General features: G+C 39.2%; 1 protein-coding gene across 1 annotated transcript; it reads left to right on the forward strand.

The window, feature by feature from the left end:
- The first annotated feature begins 1,816 nt into the window (after positions 1–1,816).
- Positions 1,817–10,349, forward strand: NQO2 (N-ribosyldihydronicotinamide:quinone reductase 2). Its single transcript, XM_015815758.1, has 6 exons — positions 1,817–2,106; positions 3,045–3,209; positions 3,745–3,875; positions 4,741–4,854; positions 6,542–6,643; positions 10,026–10,349. Exons 1-6 carry the CDS (start codon positions 2,100–2,102, stop codon positions 10,203–10,205), a joined length of 699 nt encoding a protein of 232 aa, XP_015671244.1. The 5' UTR covers positions 1,817–2,099; the 3' UTR covers positions 10,206–10,349.
- Positions 10,350–12,377: the final 2,028 nt, after the last annotated feature.

The following is a 12,377-nucleotide window of genomic DNA, read 5'->3' on the forward strand; positions in this document are numbered from 1 at the left end:
CATGTTGTGTGAACTCAGCCACCCTAGTTTGCTGGGACTTCACTATGTTGTGCACATCAGCTGGATTCCCACCACACCAATCCACGCATGGTCACACTGCCTTTTCGTTCAGTTTGTCATGTGAACCCAATCGATAACGGCTGAACAAGGTTTCTATCTACGGCACTTGCTGTTCAACAGAAATCTCATTTTAATTGAAATATCCCTTTTCCCTCTCTCCAGTACTGTCTCAGATTGGAAAATTGCAATTCAGATACGCATGAAAACGCAATTAAATTCACCACGGCGAAGACAATCAATCACACGTTCCAAATCGCATAATTGTGAGACGTAACTAAGAAAGGGGCGGGCCCACCACCCCGTTTTTTAAATTGCCAGGCACTACTAGTCGCACTAACTCTATCGATCCTGTTTTGCTTAGCCGGCTTAGGTGATCTGAGCCTATCCTGTCCGCCAGGTTACTTTGCTGTTTTCAGGTACGATCTTCTCCTTTCCAACTTTTTATTAAGAATTTTGATTGTATTCTATTGTTAGGTTTTTATTAATATTCCAATACGAGTTTCAAGTAAGGAAACCGGCTTGCAAAAAAAAAGAAGAAAGAAAATCCATGTAACGTTTACAGTTTGAGAAATCTGGAAATAATATAAAAGGAGAACCCTAAACTGTCCTTTTTACTAAAACTTACTGTAGTTCATCCAAATATCTTGGACCGCCCCGTAGCCCAATCGTACATGCTGTCTTATTCAGAAATAAGTAATTCTATATTCATTGGAAAGACTTGTAACAGTCCACGCTATAAACATGCATTAATTATTATTTACTAACACTTATTTTGATCCGTGAATTAGCTGGGCTAATAAGTCAACGCGGGTTATTTCGAACGACCGGAGGTAGAAAGCTAGCTGCCTGGAAGTAAAGTCACGGACGGAGCTTACTTCTGAGGAAGCGATGCAATACAGTATAAAATGGTATAAAATACAGTATAAAATGGTATAAAATCCTCCGTGACGGTACTTGTGTTAACACTGGAAAGCCACTCAACGTGCTTAAGGCACGTTGCGGTAAGGTGCGGTAAGGCAAAACTGCATAATCGTAAAATGGGTGAAGTGCTTTATACTTTGCAAGGGTTTTTTAAAAAATGTTTATTTTCTGATAGGCTGATTAGTTTCTTCTTCTTGATCTTGCATTCTAGGCTGTGGCAGATTGGTCCGCATCTCTTCCAATAAGCAAACTATATATTTCTTTAGATGTTGTGTGCCTTAGGTATAATGGACAGATAAGGGTCTGTGAATTTATTATGACTATAAACCAGGGGTCTTAAAACTTGGCCCTTTTATGACTTGTGGACTTCAACTCCCAGAATTCCTCAGCCCGACACGCTGGCTTGAGGAATTCTGGGAGTTGAAGTCCACAAGTCATAAAAGGGCCAAGTTTGAAGACCCCTGATTATAAACCAACAGAGTCTACTGAACTAACTCCTGCTTAGTTTGAGACCATGTGTCTCAGGGAGTGTGGAGAAGAAACAGGGAATGATAGCTAGCATTGTCTTGGTTTTTCTTACTCTAATAGTTGCAGCAACTTAAGTGTTGGATGTTTCACTTCCGTTAAACTGGGGTTGACCCAAACCTTTTTGGCAGAAGCTCCATAAGACTGTGTCTTTGATCCTTAGTTCAAAACAGAACTAATTTCCTGAGAATCCACATCCCTAGCGCATGCAAATAGCAGCAAACTCTCATTCCCCTTTTTCCAGGTGGTGGATCCTAGGGTACTCCAGAGATCTCAAGAAACTGAATCTACTTTGCTTTGCTTTGGGACTTGGATAGGAATGAGAGAGAGGGAGTTAAAAGCCGCTTCCTTTTCTACTGCCAAGAGCTATTAAGCTAGGATATTTTTGCTGATGCTCTTGTGCTTAAGTTTGTGTGTCTATTGTTTTTTTCCGTGGTTCTCATTATTCATCAAGATGAGCAGCTTCAAGTAATATTTGTTTTTGAAAACCAAGGAAAGGAATTTAGTATCTATCTTTCTTTTTGTAACCATCTTGACAAGAACCTTTCAAAACCGCATTTTCTCAACTGACAGACTTGCAGGGTGTTGAAAAAATGGCAGGTAAGTTGTACTTTTATCATCTTTCTATCAAGGGAGAATTAAGATGTCCCCCTAGATCCCCTCATTTTCCACAGGGACAACCAATTGGACTGGCAGACAGAGATACTTAGAGAGTACTATGAATGTTCTCTCCAAATGGTCATTGTGTGGGAGGGAAGGGGTGATATTTACAAATTTCAGCCATCTAATATTTTTATTTCCTAAAACGCCATGGGGTCTAGGAGGAGTCCAAAAGCCTTTGGGAAAATAAAGGTGCAGTGAGCCATCTTTCCATTTTGTTTTTTAAAGAAATGATAAGAGGAAATGTTAGCTGGGTCAGGGAACAGCAGAGATGGTGGTATCAGTGGGTAACAAACAGATTACCTTGTTTTATATTTAAAAATATTATATTTAAAGAATCCTGACTAGAAACTATATGAAATGGCCCTGGACCAATCACCGCTAACTCAATCTAACACCAAAAGGTTGCTGTAGGATAAAATCAGGATAGGAAGAGCTTCCTTCAGCCAGTTTGGTGTAATGGTTGAGGCATCGGCATATAAATTGGGAGATTGTGAGTTCTAGGCCGGCGTTAGACACAAAATGCCTAAGTAGCCTTGATCCAGTCACTCAATTCCAGCCCTAGAGAGCAGGTAATGGCAAACACTTCCTAAATCTTGCTAAGAAAATTGCAGGACATTGTCCAGATAGTTACCAGGAGTTAAGATCGACACAAAAGCATTAAAAAAAACCCTACCTTGATCTGACTGATAAAAAGATAAAATAAAAGAATAAGAATGATTATTTTTTTTAAAAAAAAAAAGCAGTTACAGGCTTCTAAATGTTCAAACTGGAATGCTATTGCTGATTGCAGAAAATCTTCTCACCTTGATTTTTATCTGCCTTTGGAATTCCTATTTTAAGTAAATATTGCTTTTCTTCATCTTTTTAAACATTAGGGAAAGAAGTATTGATTGTCTATGCACACCAAGAGCTCAAATCTCTGAATGGTTCATTTAAAACCTTGACAGTGGAAGAACTGAAGAAGGAAGGCTGTACAGTCACTGTTTCAGACTTGTATGAAATGCAATTTGAGCCAAGAACAACTAGGAAAGATATAGTTGGTAGGTGCCATTGATGAGGTAGAAGGACATTTGTGGTTTGTATTTCCAAGAAACTGTCCCAAGAATACATTTTACTGAGATACAAGAATTGTATATGGAAAAAATGTGTTTGTTAGCCAAATCAATTTTACAGTATGTAAAATTAATAAGGTAATGACTTGAGTGAAGGATGGATGGGTCATGAACAAAGATTTCAGGAGTTTTCCAACAGCATCCTTTGACTCCAATTGTTTAACAATAACAGCAGCAAAACACTTTTCCATTCCTTCAAAATAATACTGCTGAAAAGAAGAAAATGAGGGGTAAACAGAAGTCTTTTTGCTCAGGCTGTGAGTTCTAATATCCAAACTAATCTGGGGGCTGTTAGACTTCTAGAAAAATACTGATTTCCCTGCGTCCTCCGTTCCTTTAAGATTTTACATGATATTTTGTGATCTGAGTTAAATCTAAGTGAAAGATGACAGAGATCCTATGTTAAAAAAAGATGGGATGGTAACTTCAAATGCAACTAGATTGTGTCATGTTGTGCCCATAGGTGAATTATACAATCCTGATCATTTTAATTATGGAATTGAGGCCTGGAAAGCTTATGAAAATGGATGTCTGACTGAAGATTTGATTGAGGAGCAAAAGAAAGTCAACAAAGCCGACTTGGTGATTTTCCAGGTCATTATTTTTTCAAAAGCTTGTTTGTGTGAGACTTCCGTTGCTGGATCAAATTGGTTTAAGAGCTTGGATCATGTTGATATAACTTTGGATTTTAGAGTAGTTTTAGGTTTGTGCTTGCTTTGGTTTGATCATATCATTTAAGAACTTTTCAAATATTATCCCTTATATTTTGGTCCAATAGGTGCTGGTGAGTGTAGTATGTTCTTCAACATTCTGAACTAGCTGCCCTCCAGATGTGTCGAAGTCCATATTCCATTTCTGCCATTCAACCTGGGGTCAAGTTGGTTGGGATAAGAGAATGTCTACATGCACATATCTAGGGAATAGGTTAGGATTGACAGTTCAATACATTAATCTATTTTGATTAACTTTCCCAATTCTGTGCTTTGTATATAAATCTGGTTTTGTTTCAGAATAAAGGCAGATATTTTTAAATTTTAATTATTATTGAACAAGTAAGAAAAATGATTGCTTCAGATGATGTAGATCAGGGATGGGGAACTATGGCCTTCGTATGATTTGCGGACCAACTCCCAGAATTCCTGAGCCAGCCATGCTGGCTCAGGAATTCTGGGAATTGAAGTCCACAAGTCATAAAGGTGCCATAGTTCCCATCTCTGATGTAGATAAAAACATTTGCTGAAGGGATATGTCTGACCTTTAGTGTGTGTTGCCAATCACTATACTGATATAGAAGGATCCATGTTAAAGGCACAACGTTGTAATAATAATGCCAGACTTTGTTAATTTATACGTATTTGCAATGCGTCCTGCTCGATTGTTGCCTTTCTGAAGAGGTTGGTGTTTTGGGGTATTTTAAAGCCAAATATATTATTCCTTTCTCTCTTGTAATCCTATCTAGTTTCCTTTATATTGGTTCAGCATGCCAGCCATCCTGAAGGGCTGGATGGACAGAGTCTTAGTCCAAGGATTTGCTCATGATTTCCCAAAGTGTTATGATTCTGGTTTACTCAAGGTAGGTGGCCTATAAGTGTACACTAAACTAAGATTTTACTGACATTAATATCTTGCCTTCGTATCTCTACTGAAGATAATTAACAAAGTATAAGTAAGGAACCAAATAAATTAGAAGATATAATAATAGAAACCCTTTGACTATGGAATGTGTTTCACAAACAGAATGGTCACAAATATCAACCTGACTGCAAACCAAGCAAGGTCAGTCATTTCTAGGTAAAGCATCTAGGTCAGTGGTTCTCAACCTTTTTAATGCCGCGACCCCAACCGGTCGTAAGTCGAGGACTAAACCGGTCGTATGTCGAGGACTAAACCGGTCGTAAGTCAAGGACTAAACCGGTCGTAAGTCAAGAACTACCCAACCGGTCGTAAGTCAAGGACTTTCCCTGCCCGGGAGCACCGCGCATGCGTGGTTCCACCCCCCTGCACCGGCCGAGGCGTAGCTGGCAAGCGGCAGAGACGGAGCAGGCCGACCACCAGCTGGCCCAGCCCAAGGGAGGTAAGGCACCCGCCGGAAAAGGGGAAAAAATGGCGGACGAAAAAAAAGGCGGACAGCCTTGCTTGGCGACCCCCGTGAAATGGTCGATCGACCCCAAATGGGGTCCCGACCCACAGGTTCAGAACCACTGATCTAGGTGGTGTTTTTCAAACTTGGCAACTTTAAGATGTGTGAACTTCAACTCCCAGAATTAATTTTTCATGTAATCTACCTCTGAAGGTTGATTACATGAATATTTAATAGCAAAGGAATTTCATCAGTGTTACATAAAACATTTATACTAAATATGACAAGTTCTCTCTTGAAAGTCTTATAAACATTCTGGAAATTTGATTTAAGGTTGATAAACTTCATTAATAACTCTCTGTGGCACCAAATTCCTTTTAAATCTACTTTAGCAAATCCTCAGGATTTGATCATGGTGATTATTCATACGTGGCACAACAGTCTGCTAAAACTGCCTGATATGAAGTGTAAACTTCCAACCTACAGGATCTTGGTAGTTGATATAGCCAGCTAGTTGTAGCCAGTTCTTTACAAATGTGCTGTTTTCATTGGCAATGCTCAGGTTTTTTTAGAAATTGGCAGCTTTGAAAGGAATTTTGAAAACCAATAGATTTATAATAAATCTTTTCATTATTTTTGGCTGATATTTCCTAACCAGTGCAAAAATTTGCATTGAAAATACAGTTTTCACTGAATCTGTGGCAAATTAAAGATCTCAAAAAATTAACTGCATGAAAAATTGGCTTCAAAATAAAGAACTTGGAAAAAACCTATAATAAAGAAATGTATTTCAGATGCACTCAATGTATAATGAACATATTAATCTGAGTTCACCTATGGAAACTTGTAACCTGTTAGTGAAGTTTGGCCCAATTGGCAGTCAATTGGCTGGCCTTGTTGATGGTTGTTTATGGAGTTTTGCTAAAGTACTAATTGTACAGCTCTATCAATTCAGGATTTTAAACTGGCCTTTAAAACCTTATTTCATATTTTTAAAACATAATGCAGCTTTCTGAAATGCTTTCTAATTTATTCTAAAGGATACTGTTCTAATGTTTTTTGAATCACATTGCAATGTAACTTTTTGTGGTTTAAGCTGTATCCTGTTATGTTGCACTGTGCGGGCTTTGGTTTGAGTATTAATTTAGAATATATACATAAAACATGTGTTCCATTCTAGAATAAATTAGCTTTACTTTCATTTACCACTGGAGGAGACGAAGAAATGTATTCAAGGAGAGGACCCAGTGATAATATCCGTTACCTTCTCTGGCCCATGCAGGTAAGTGGAGACTAAATGCAAATGCTGGCTCAGACTTGGCTTCTGGAGAATTAGGTAGGCACTGAACTCCTCTTTCAGTTTTTCAGGAGATCTCAGTCAGCCAGTTATAGCAAGCACACTGTGCAGCTAACTGATACAAGCATTCAGTTACGCTTACCACTGGACAGACTTTCTGTTCTCCCCAACCAACCGGTGTCTTCTCTTATTCTTGCTTTGTGGTCTTCCTCAAGGTGGTGTTTTTTGGGTCTGTTGGGACTGCAGCTTCTAGATTTTCCAGCCAGCAATCTCTGAATAAGAATCCAAGAAATATGGACTCATCCTTCATGAATGAGTTGTTATAGTACAAGCAAAAGCAGCAGTCCCACTTTCTCTCTTTATCAGGGGTCCCCAACCTACTGTGGACCATGGCTTGTTGGCCACTGGGCCGTGGGAATAACTGACGAGTCCCCCCACTTGTGGTAGTGCTGCCACGTAGGCACTAGTGGCCCCATTTGCACATGCACGGGTGCACTAGCACCGCCACCAGCATCACACTGGTGCTAGTGGCCTGTTTATGCATATGCGCAGGTGCCAGCGACCTGTTTGCACAGATGCGCATGGCCCGTTTGTGCATGCGTGCGTGCTAGCGCTACGGTGTGCGTGCACATTTCCCTGCTCCTCTCTTTCCTTCCAGGCCGCCAAGTTGGAAAGGTTGGGGAGCTCTGCTCTATATGACTAGGGCTTCAAAACATAATGGGAGGAATCTCTTGGCACTGGCTTTTCTTTATTTTGCCCACATCATGAAGAATAATATGATCAATAAACAGCCAATGTCTTTTTATGTTTCTAAATATGTTGCTTTTGCCAGTGACCTTCCCAAAGCAGAACTGAGAACGTAAAAAACATTTTCATGTTAGTATTAGTGTTTTAGAGATATATGTCCTATATCTCTAAGGGAACTGAGCTAGGAAGCCTTTCACAACAAATCCTTTTCCTTTTTCTTTCCTCAAACTTTCCTTCTTGCTTGCATGGAATATGAAGGCTGGCCAGTGTATAGCCCAGTGGTAGCGAACCTATGGCACGCATGCCAGAGGCGGCACTCAGAGCCCTCTCTGTGGGCACGTGTGCTGTTGCCCCAGCCCCGCCTCCCCCCACAGACCCCTTCTCACCAGCAGCCCCCATGGAGGAGAGTTGCCCCTGAGCGCAGTCTGCGCGGAGCAGCACAGCCAAAAACATGGCAGCTGGGCAGCAGGGACAAGACTCCGCCCTTGCACCCAATCGCACACAGATGATGCTGTGAGGCGCGGGTGGAGGGCATGGCTGCCATGTCGCGGCTGGGCCGCCTGGGCGATCTGCTGTGGCGGGCCGTGGAGGCGGTGGGTGGCCTTGTGGGGGGCGGGGCGGAGCGGGTGAGGCATGGAGCAGGACAGGTGGGGTGGCAGGGCAGTTTTGAGGCACTCAGTCTCTAAAAGGTTCACCATCACTGGTATAGCCATTGATTTAGGGAGATAGGAGTTGGCTAAATAAAGTTCAGCTTCTTGGCCATTTAATAGGGATGGGCAAAACATTCCAAGGTCATAGACATCTCCCAACCCTGCTCCAATAATTCTAGAAGTGTTTCAAGCTCAAAAAGGTGTCCAGATTAGTGCTCAGAACACTTCTGCAATGGCGGGAATAGAACTGGAACACTCACTGAGAACTGAACAGGAATTTTATAGTTGAATTGGGTCATTTTGAACTCAGAAGGTTTTCAATTCAATTCAATCTGCATTAGTTGCTGGATTACATCTGCTTTTAGTCTTAGCTGGCATAGCCAGTTGCCAGGACTAATGGATATTATAGAACAGTGGTGGCAAACCTATGGCACGGGTGCCAGAGGCGGCACTCAGAACCCTCTCTGGGGGCACGCGCGCCATCGTCCCAGTCCTAGGCCTTCAGCTGGGTTTTATAAAACCTTTTCGCTTTAGGCCTCCGTCACCGTGTACAAAAAAAAAGGTTCAATCAATCAGTCAATTTCAACTTCTTGGGGGGAAAAAAAGATCTCGCAAAGTTGGAATTGATTGATTGAACTTTTTAGTCCCACCCAGTCTGCTGTTACCACCACAGCCACGCCCACCCAATGGGCCACACCCACCTAACAGGCCATACCCACCCGGCACCCGATGATGCATATGTGAGTTTTGGGTTGCAGTTTGGGCACTCGGTCTCTAAAAGGTTCGTCATCACTGTTATAGAACAATGACAATAGTCCTCCTTCTCTTCCATAAGCATCCGGAGGCTTCAACTGGTCCAGAATGCGGCCGCGCGGGCTGTGTTGGGAGGGACTCGTCGCTCCCATGTAACACCGCTGCTGCGCGAGCTGCACTGGTTACCAGTGGCCTTCCGGGTGCGCTTTAAGGTGTTAGTTACCACCTTTAAAGCGCTCCATGGCATCGGACCTGGATATCTCCGAGACCGCCTTCTGCCACAGATTTCCTCTCACAGACCAGTACGCTCCCACAGAGCGGGCCNCAAGACATGGCTTTTTCAGCAAGCGGGTCTGGCCTAGGGAGAATTTTAAATAGGGACAATTTTAATTAGAATTTTAATGGTAACACAGCGATAAATATTTGTTTTTAATTGGTTTTTATTGGGGATAGTGTTTGTATCGTTTTAATATGCTGTAAGCCGCCCTGAGTCCTGTTGGGAGAAGGGCGGCATATAAGTTTAAAAAATAAATAAATAAAATAAATAAATAAATAACGTATTGATGAAAGTTTAAAATTTGATTGTGTATTTGTTTTTAATTACAAGTTTAGGGAGTTCTAAATCACTCATATGTAGTTGATTGGAATGGTTTATAAGCTATCTAAGTGTGTAAGTAAGCAAGCAGGCAGATAAATGGGTGTATAGATGATTCATTCAGGCCTGATAAAGTTGCAAACTCTTAATTCTCCTAAGCCTGCATTCTTCATGTGGTTGAGAAGCGTCATGAACTGCTGTATCTATGTTGTCCATAAGAACTGTATAAAAATTCACTGGAATAGCCATAATAGGTAATTGTTTGGACAAATATACCAGGGAATAGGGTTCACTTGGCCTATTGACCAGTATGTGTGAAGTGGAATTCAAAATACTTATAATTATCTTTAAAGCCTTCACTTATCTGGGACTGGAATTCTTAAATTTGTAAATTTGCTGCCATACAAACCTACAGATGCATTGGAGCTCTGTGCTTATTTACTTATGTATTTATTTATTTATTCTGGCTCCCTCTCGCAACTTTGCCAGAAAACTACTGTAAATTCAACTTTACAATATTACTGTTGTGTGTGTTTTTTTTTAAAAAAACTGCATCAACCATGGTTTAATCATAAGCCAAACATTATGACTTTTAGTGTATCTCTTTCTTGTTTAATTTCAGCATGGAATCTTACACTTCTGTGGCTTCAGTATCCTTTCCCCTCAGATCTGCTTTGCCCCTGAGTATGTGACAGAAGAGAAAAGACAACAGATGTTGACTTCATGGCTCAAACGGCTACAGACCATTTGGGAGGAGAAACCTATTAATTGTGTGCCAGAATGGTACTTTGGGGACATTTGAAAATGGAGCAGGGAGATGAATACAAAAAGATGAAAGTATTTTCTGAAACTCTGACCCACAGATATTTGTTTCTGTAATTTCCCTATCCATCTTGGGCTGTACACAGCCAGTTAATTAAATTAAATTGAATTGGAGACTGAGTATCTTGTCTTATTTTCCACTCATTTCCTTGGCATCAAGACTAATGCAGAAAATCAAGAGCCCTTATAGACAATTTGCATGATCAGGAAAAATGAATGTCTGATTTATGGTTTTGATGATTGGACAGGACAGATTGTAGAAAGAAGAACCTTACGTTGTAACCATAGAATAAGAGAGAAATGTATAATTTACTTAAAACTGCTGTAAATAAGATTGGAAGCTAATTATATCTTCTTTCTATTTTATTTTTTTATTTTTGTTTTTTTTCTCCTTTCTTGCACTTTTAGCTTTCTCTTTTTTCTCTTTTCTTTTTCTTACTTTATATTCATTTTCATTGTTTTTAATCTACCCTTTAAAAAACATATTAAAGAAAAAGAATAATGCAGAAACTTTAGTGAAAGTTCACGATGCATTTTTAGATTATTAATGGGACACACCAATATTTCTATTGAATCATTCTATTTATCCCCACAGCGTATCATACCCCTTCCCAATCTTAGAGTTTCCTGATATGTTGCATTAGAACTTTAATTAACCACAATTGGATTAATTATGTTGGATGGCGTAATGGGATTAATAAGTCAACGCAGTGGTGAGAATAGAGAAAATGGATTTCACTGAATCCTAGCCCCTGGTTACTTGCCTAGCAGAAGGTGAACTGGATAAGATTTCCAGCAATTTGAAGTATAAAATATAGAATTTTGAAAGTACTTAGGTCTCCATCCCAACCGGTGGACATCCAGCCCCCGTTTGAAAATCTCCACTCAAAAGGGAGCCCACTAGGATTCTGTCTTCTTTAAGTTTGGGAAATACGAATTTTGCAGATAATTTTATAAAATGGGTAAAATCAATTTATACTTCACAGAAAGCACAAATAATTGTTAATGGGTATCTAGTAAAACCATGTGAGATACAAAAAGGAACAAGACAAGGCTGCCCATTGTTCCCACTCCCATTAATTTTGGTTCTTGATACACTGAATAAAGACGTAAGCCAGGATGAGATATTTTATGAGGAAAGATTTTGCAGATGACTTGTTATTGGGTCTAGACTCTAGAAGATCCTTTAAAGGGATTTCAAACAATAGGCAAAAGAATTTGGATTCATTAGCAGGTTTTAACAATAATAATCATAGATGTTAACAAAAATATGAAAATACAAGATCAAACAAAATTGATAAAATAGGCTTTAAGATTGAGAAAAAGGCAGAAAAGTTGAATATCACTATGACAAATATGAATTGTATATTATTCCAAAATAGTTATCTTAAGACATGGAATGAAATTTTTAAAAAAATACATTAAGAGAAAATAAAATGTTCATTACTGAGAGGAATTTCTGTGATTAAGTTGAATGTTTTACCTAGAATGTTATTTTTGTTTCAAACAATACCTATTTTGACAACTGATGCACCATTAAACAATGGCAAAAGGCAAATCTAAATTTGTAGGGCAATTCTAAATTTGTATGGCAGGGAAAATCCCAACCTTTGACTTTGCAAAAAAGAAAGAGAAATGGTTGCCATATAAACTAGAAAAGAAAAATAAAATGATGCTGAAACTTCAAAACAGAGATACTGTATTAATGGATAATGCGGCTATGCAAAAAAACATTTCATCAGTATTCCAATTTTTATAAAGAATGTGTTATTTCTTTGCAGAAAATTCTACAAAGCATTACAGAGGAAGAAAGTTTATGAATGAACTTATGACTATAAGGGAAATTTTGGAAGTTACGAAAATTATGAATAAATTTATTAACAAAAAAGGAAGTTGTGGGAATTATAAAAACACTCCAGGAAAGGTGTCTGGATCAAATAAATTATCATTATAATTACAAATGTTTTGAGGATAAACTTTCAAAAATCTTTACGAAACACAACAAATTCTATCTTATAACTCTTGTTCACAATGATTCCAGCTGAAAGACTGAAAATAATTTTGCAAGAATTCATTTATGAGTATCCTTGTGGGTTTTTACATAAAAGACAGTTAAAGGACGATGTTAGAAAAGAAAAATGTGCTGAGCATT

Source organism: Protobothrops mucrosquamatus, unplaced genomic scaffold (genome assembly GCF_001527695.2).
Source record: "Protobothrops mucrosquamatus isolate PMUCROS unplaced genomic scaffold, P.Mucros_1.0 scaffold_6, whole genome shotgun sequence".
NCBI classification, from domain to species: Eukaryota; Metazoa; Chordata; class Lepidosauria; order Squamata; family Viperidae; genus Protobothrops; species Protobothrops mucrosquamatus.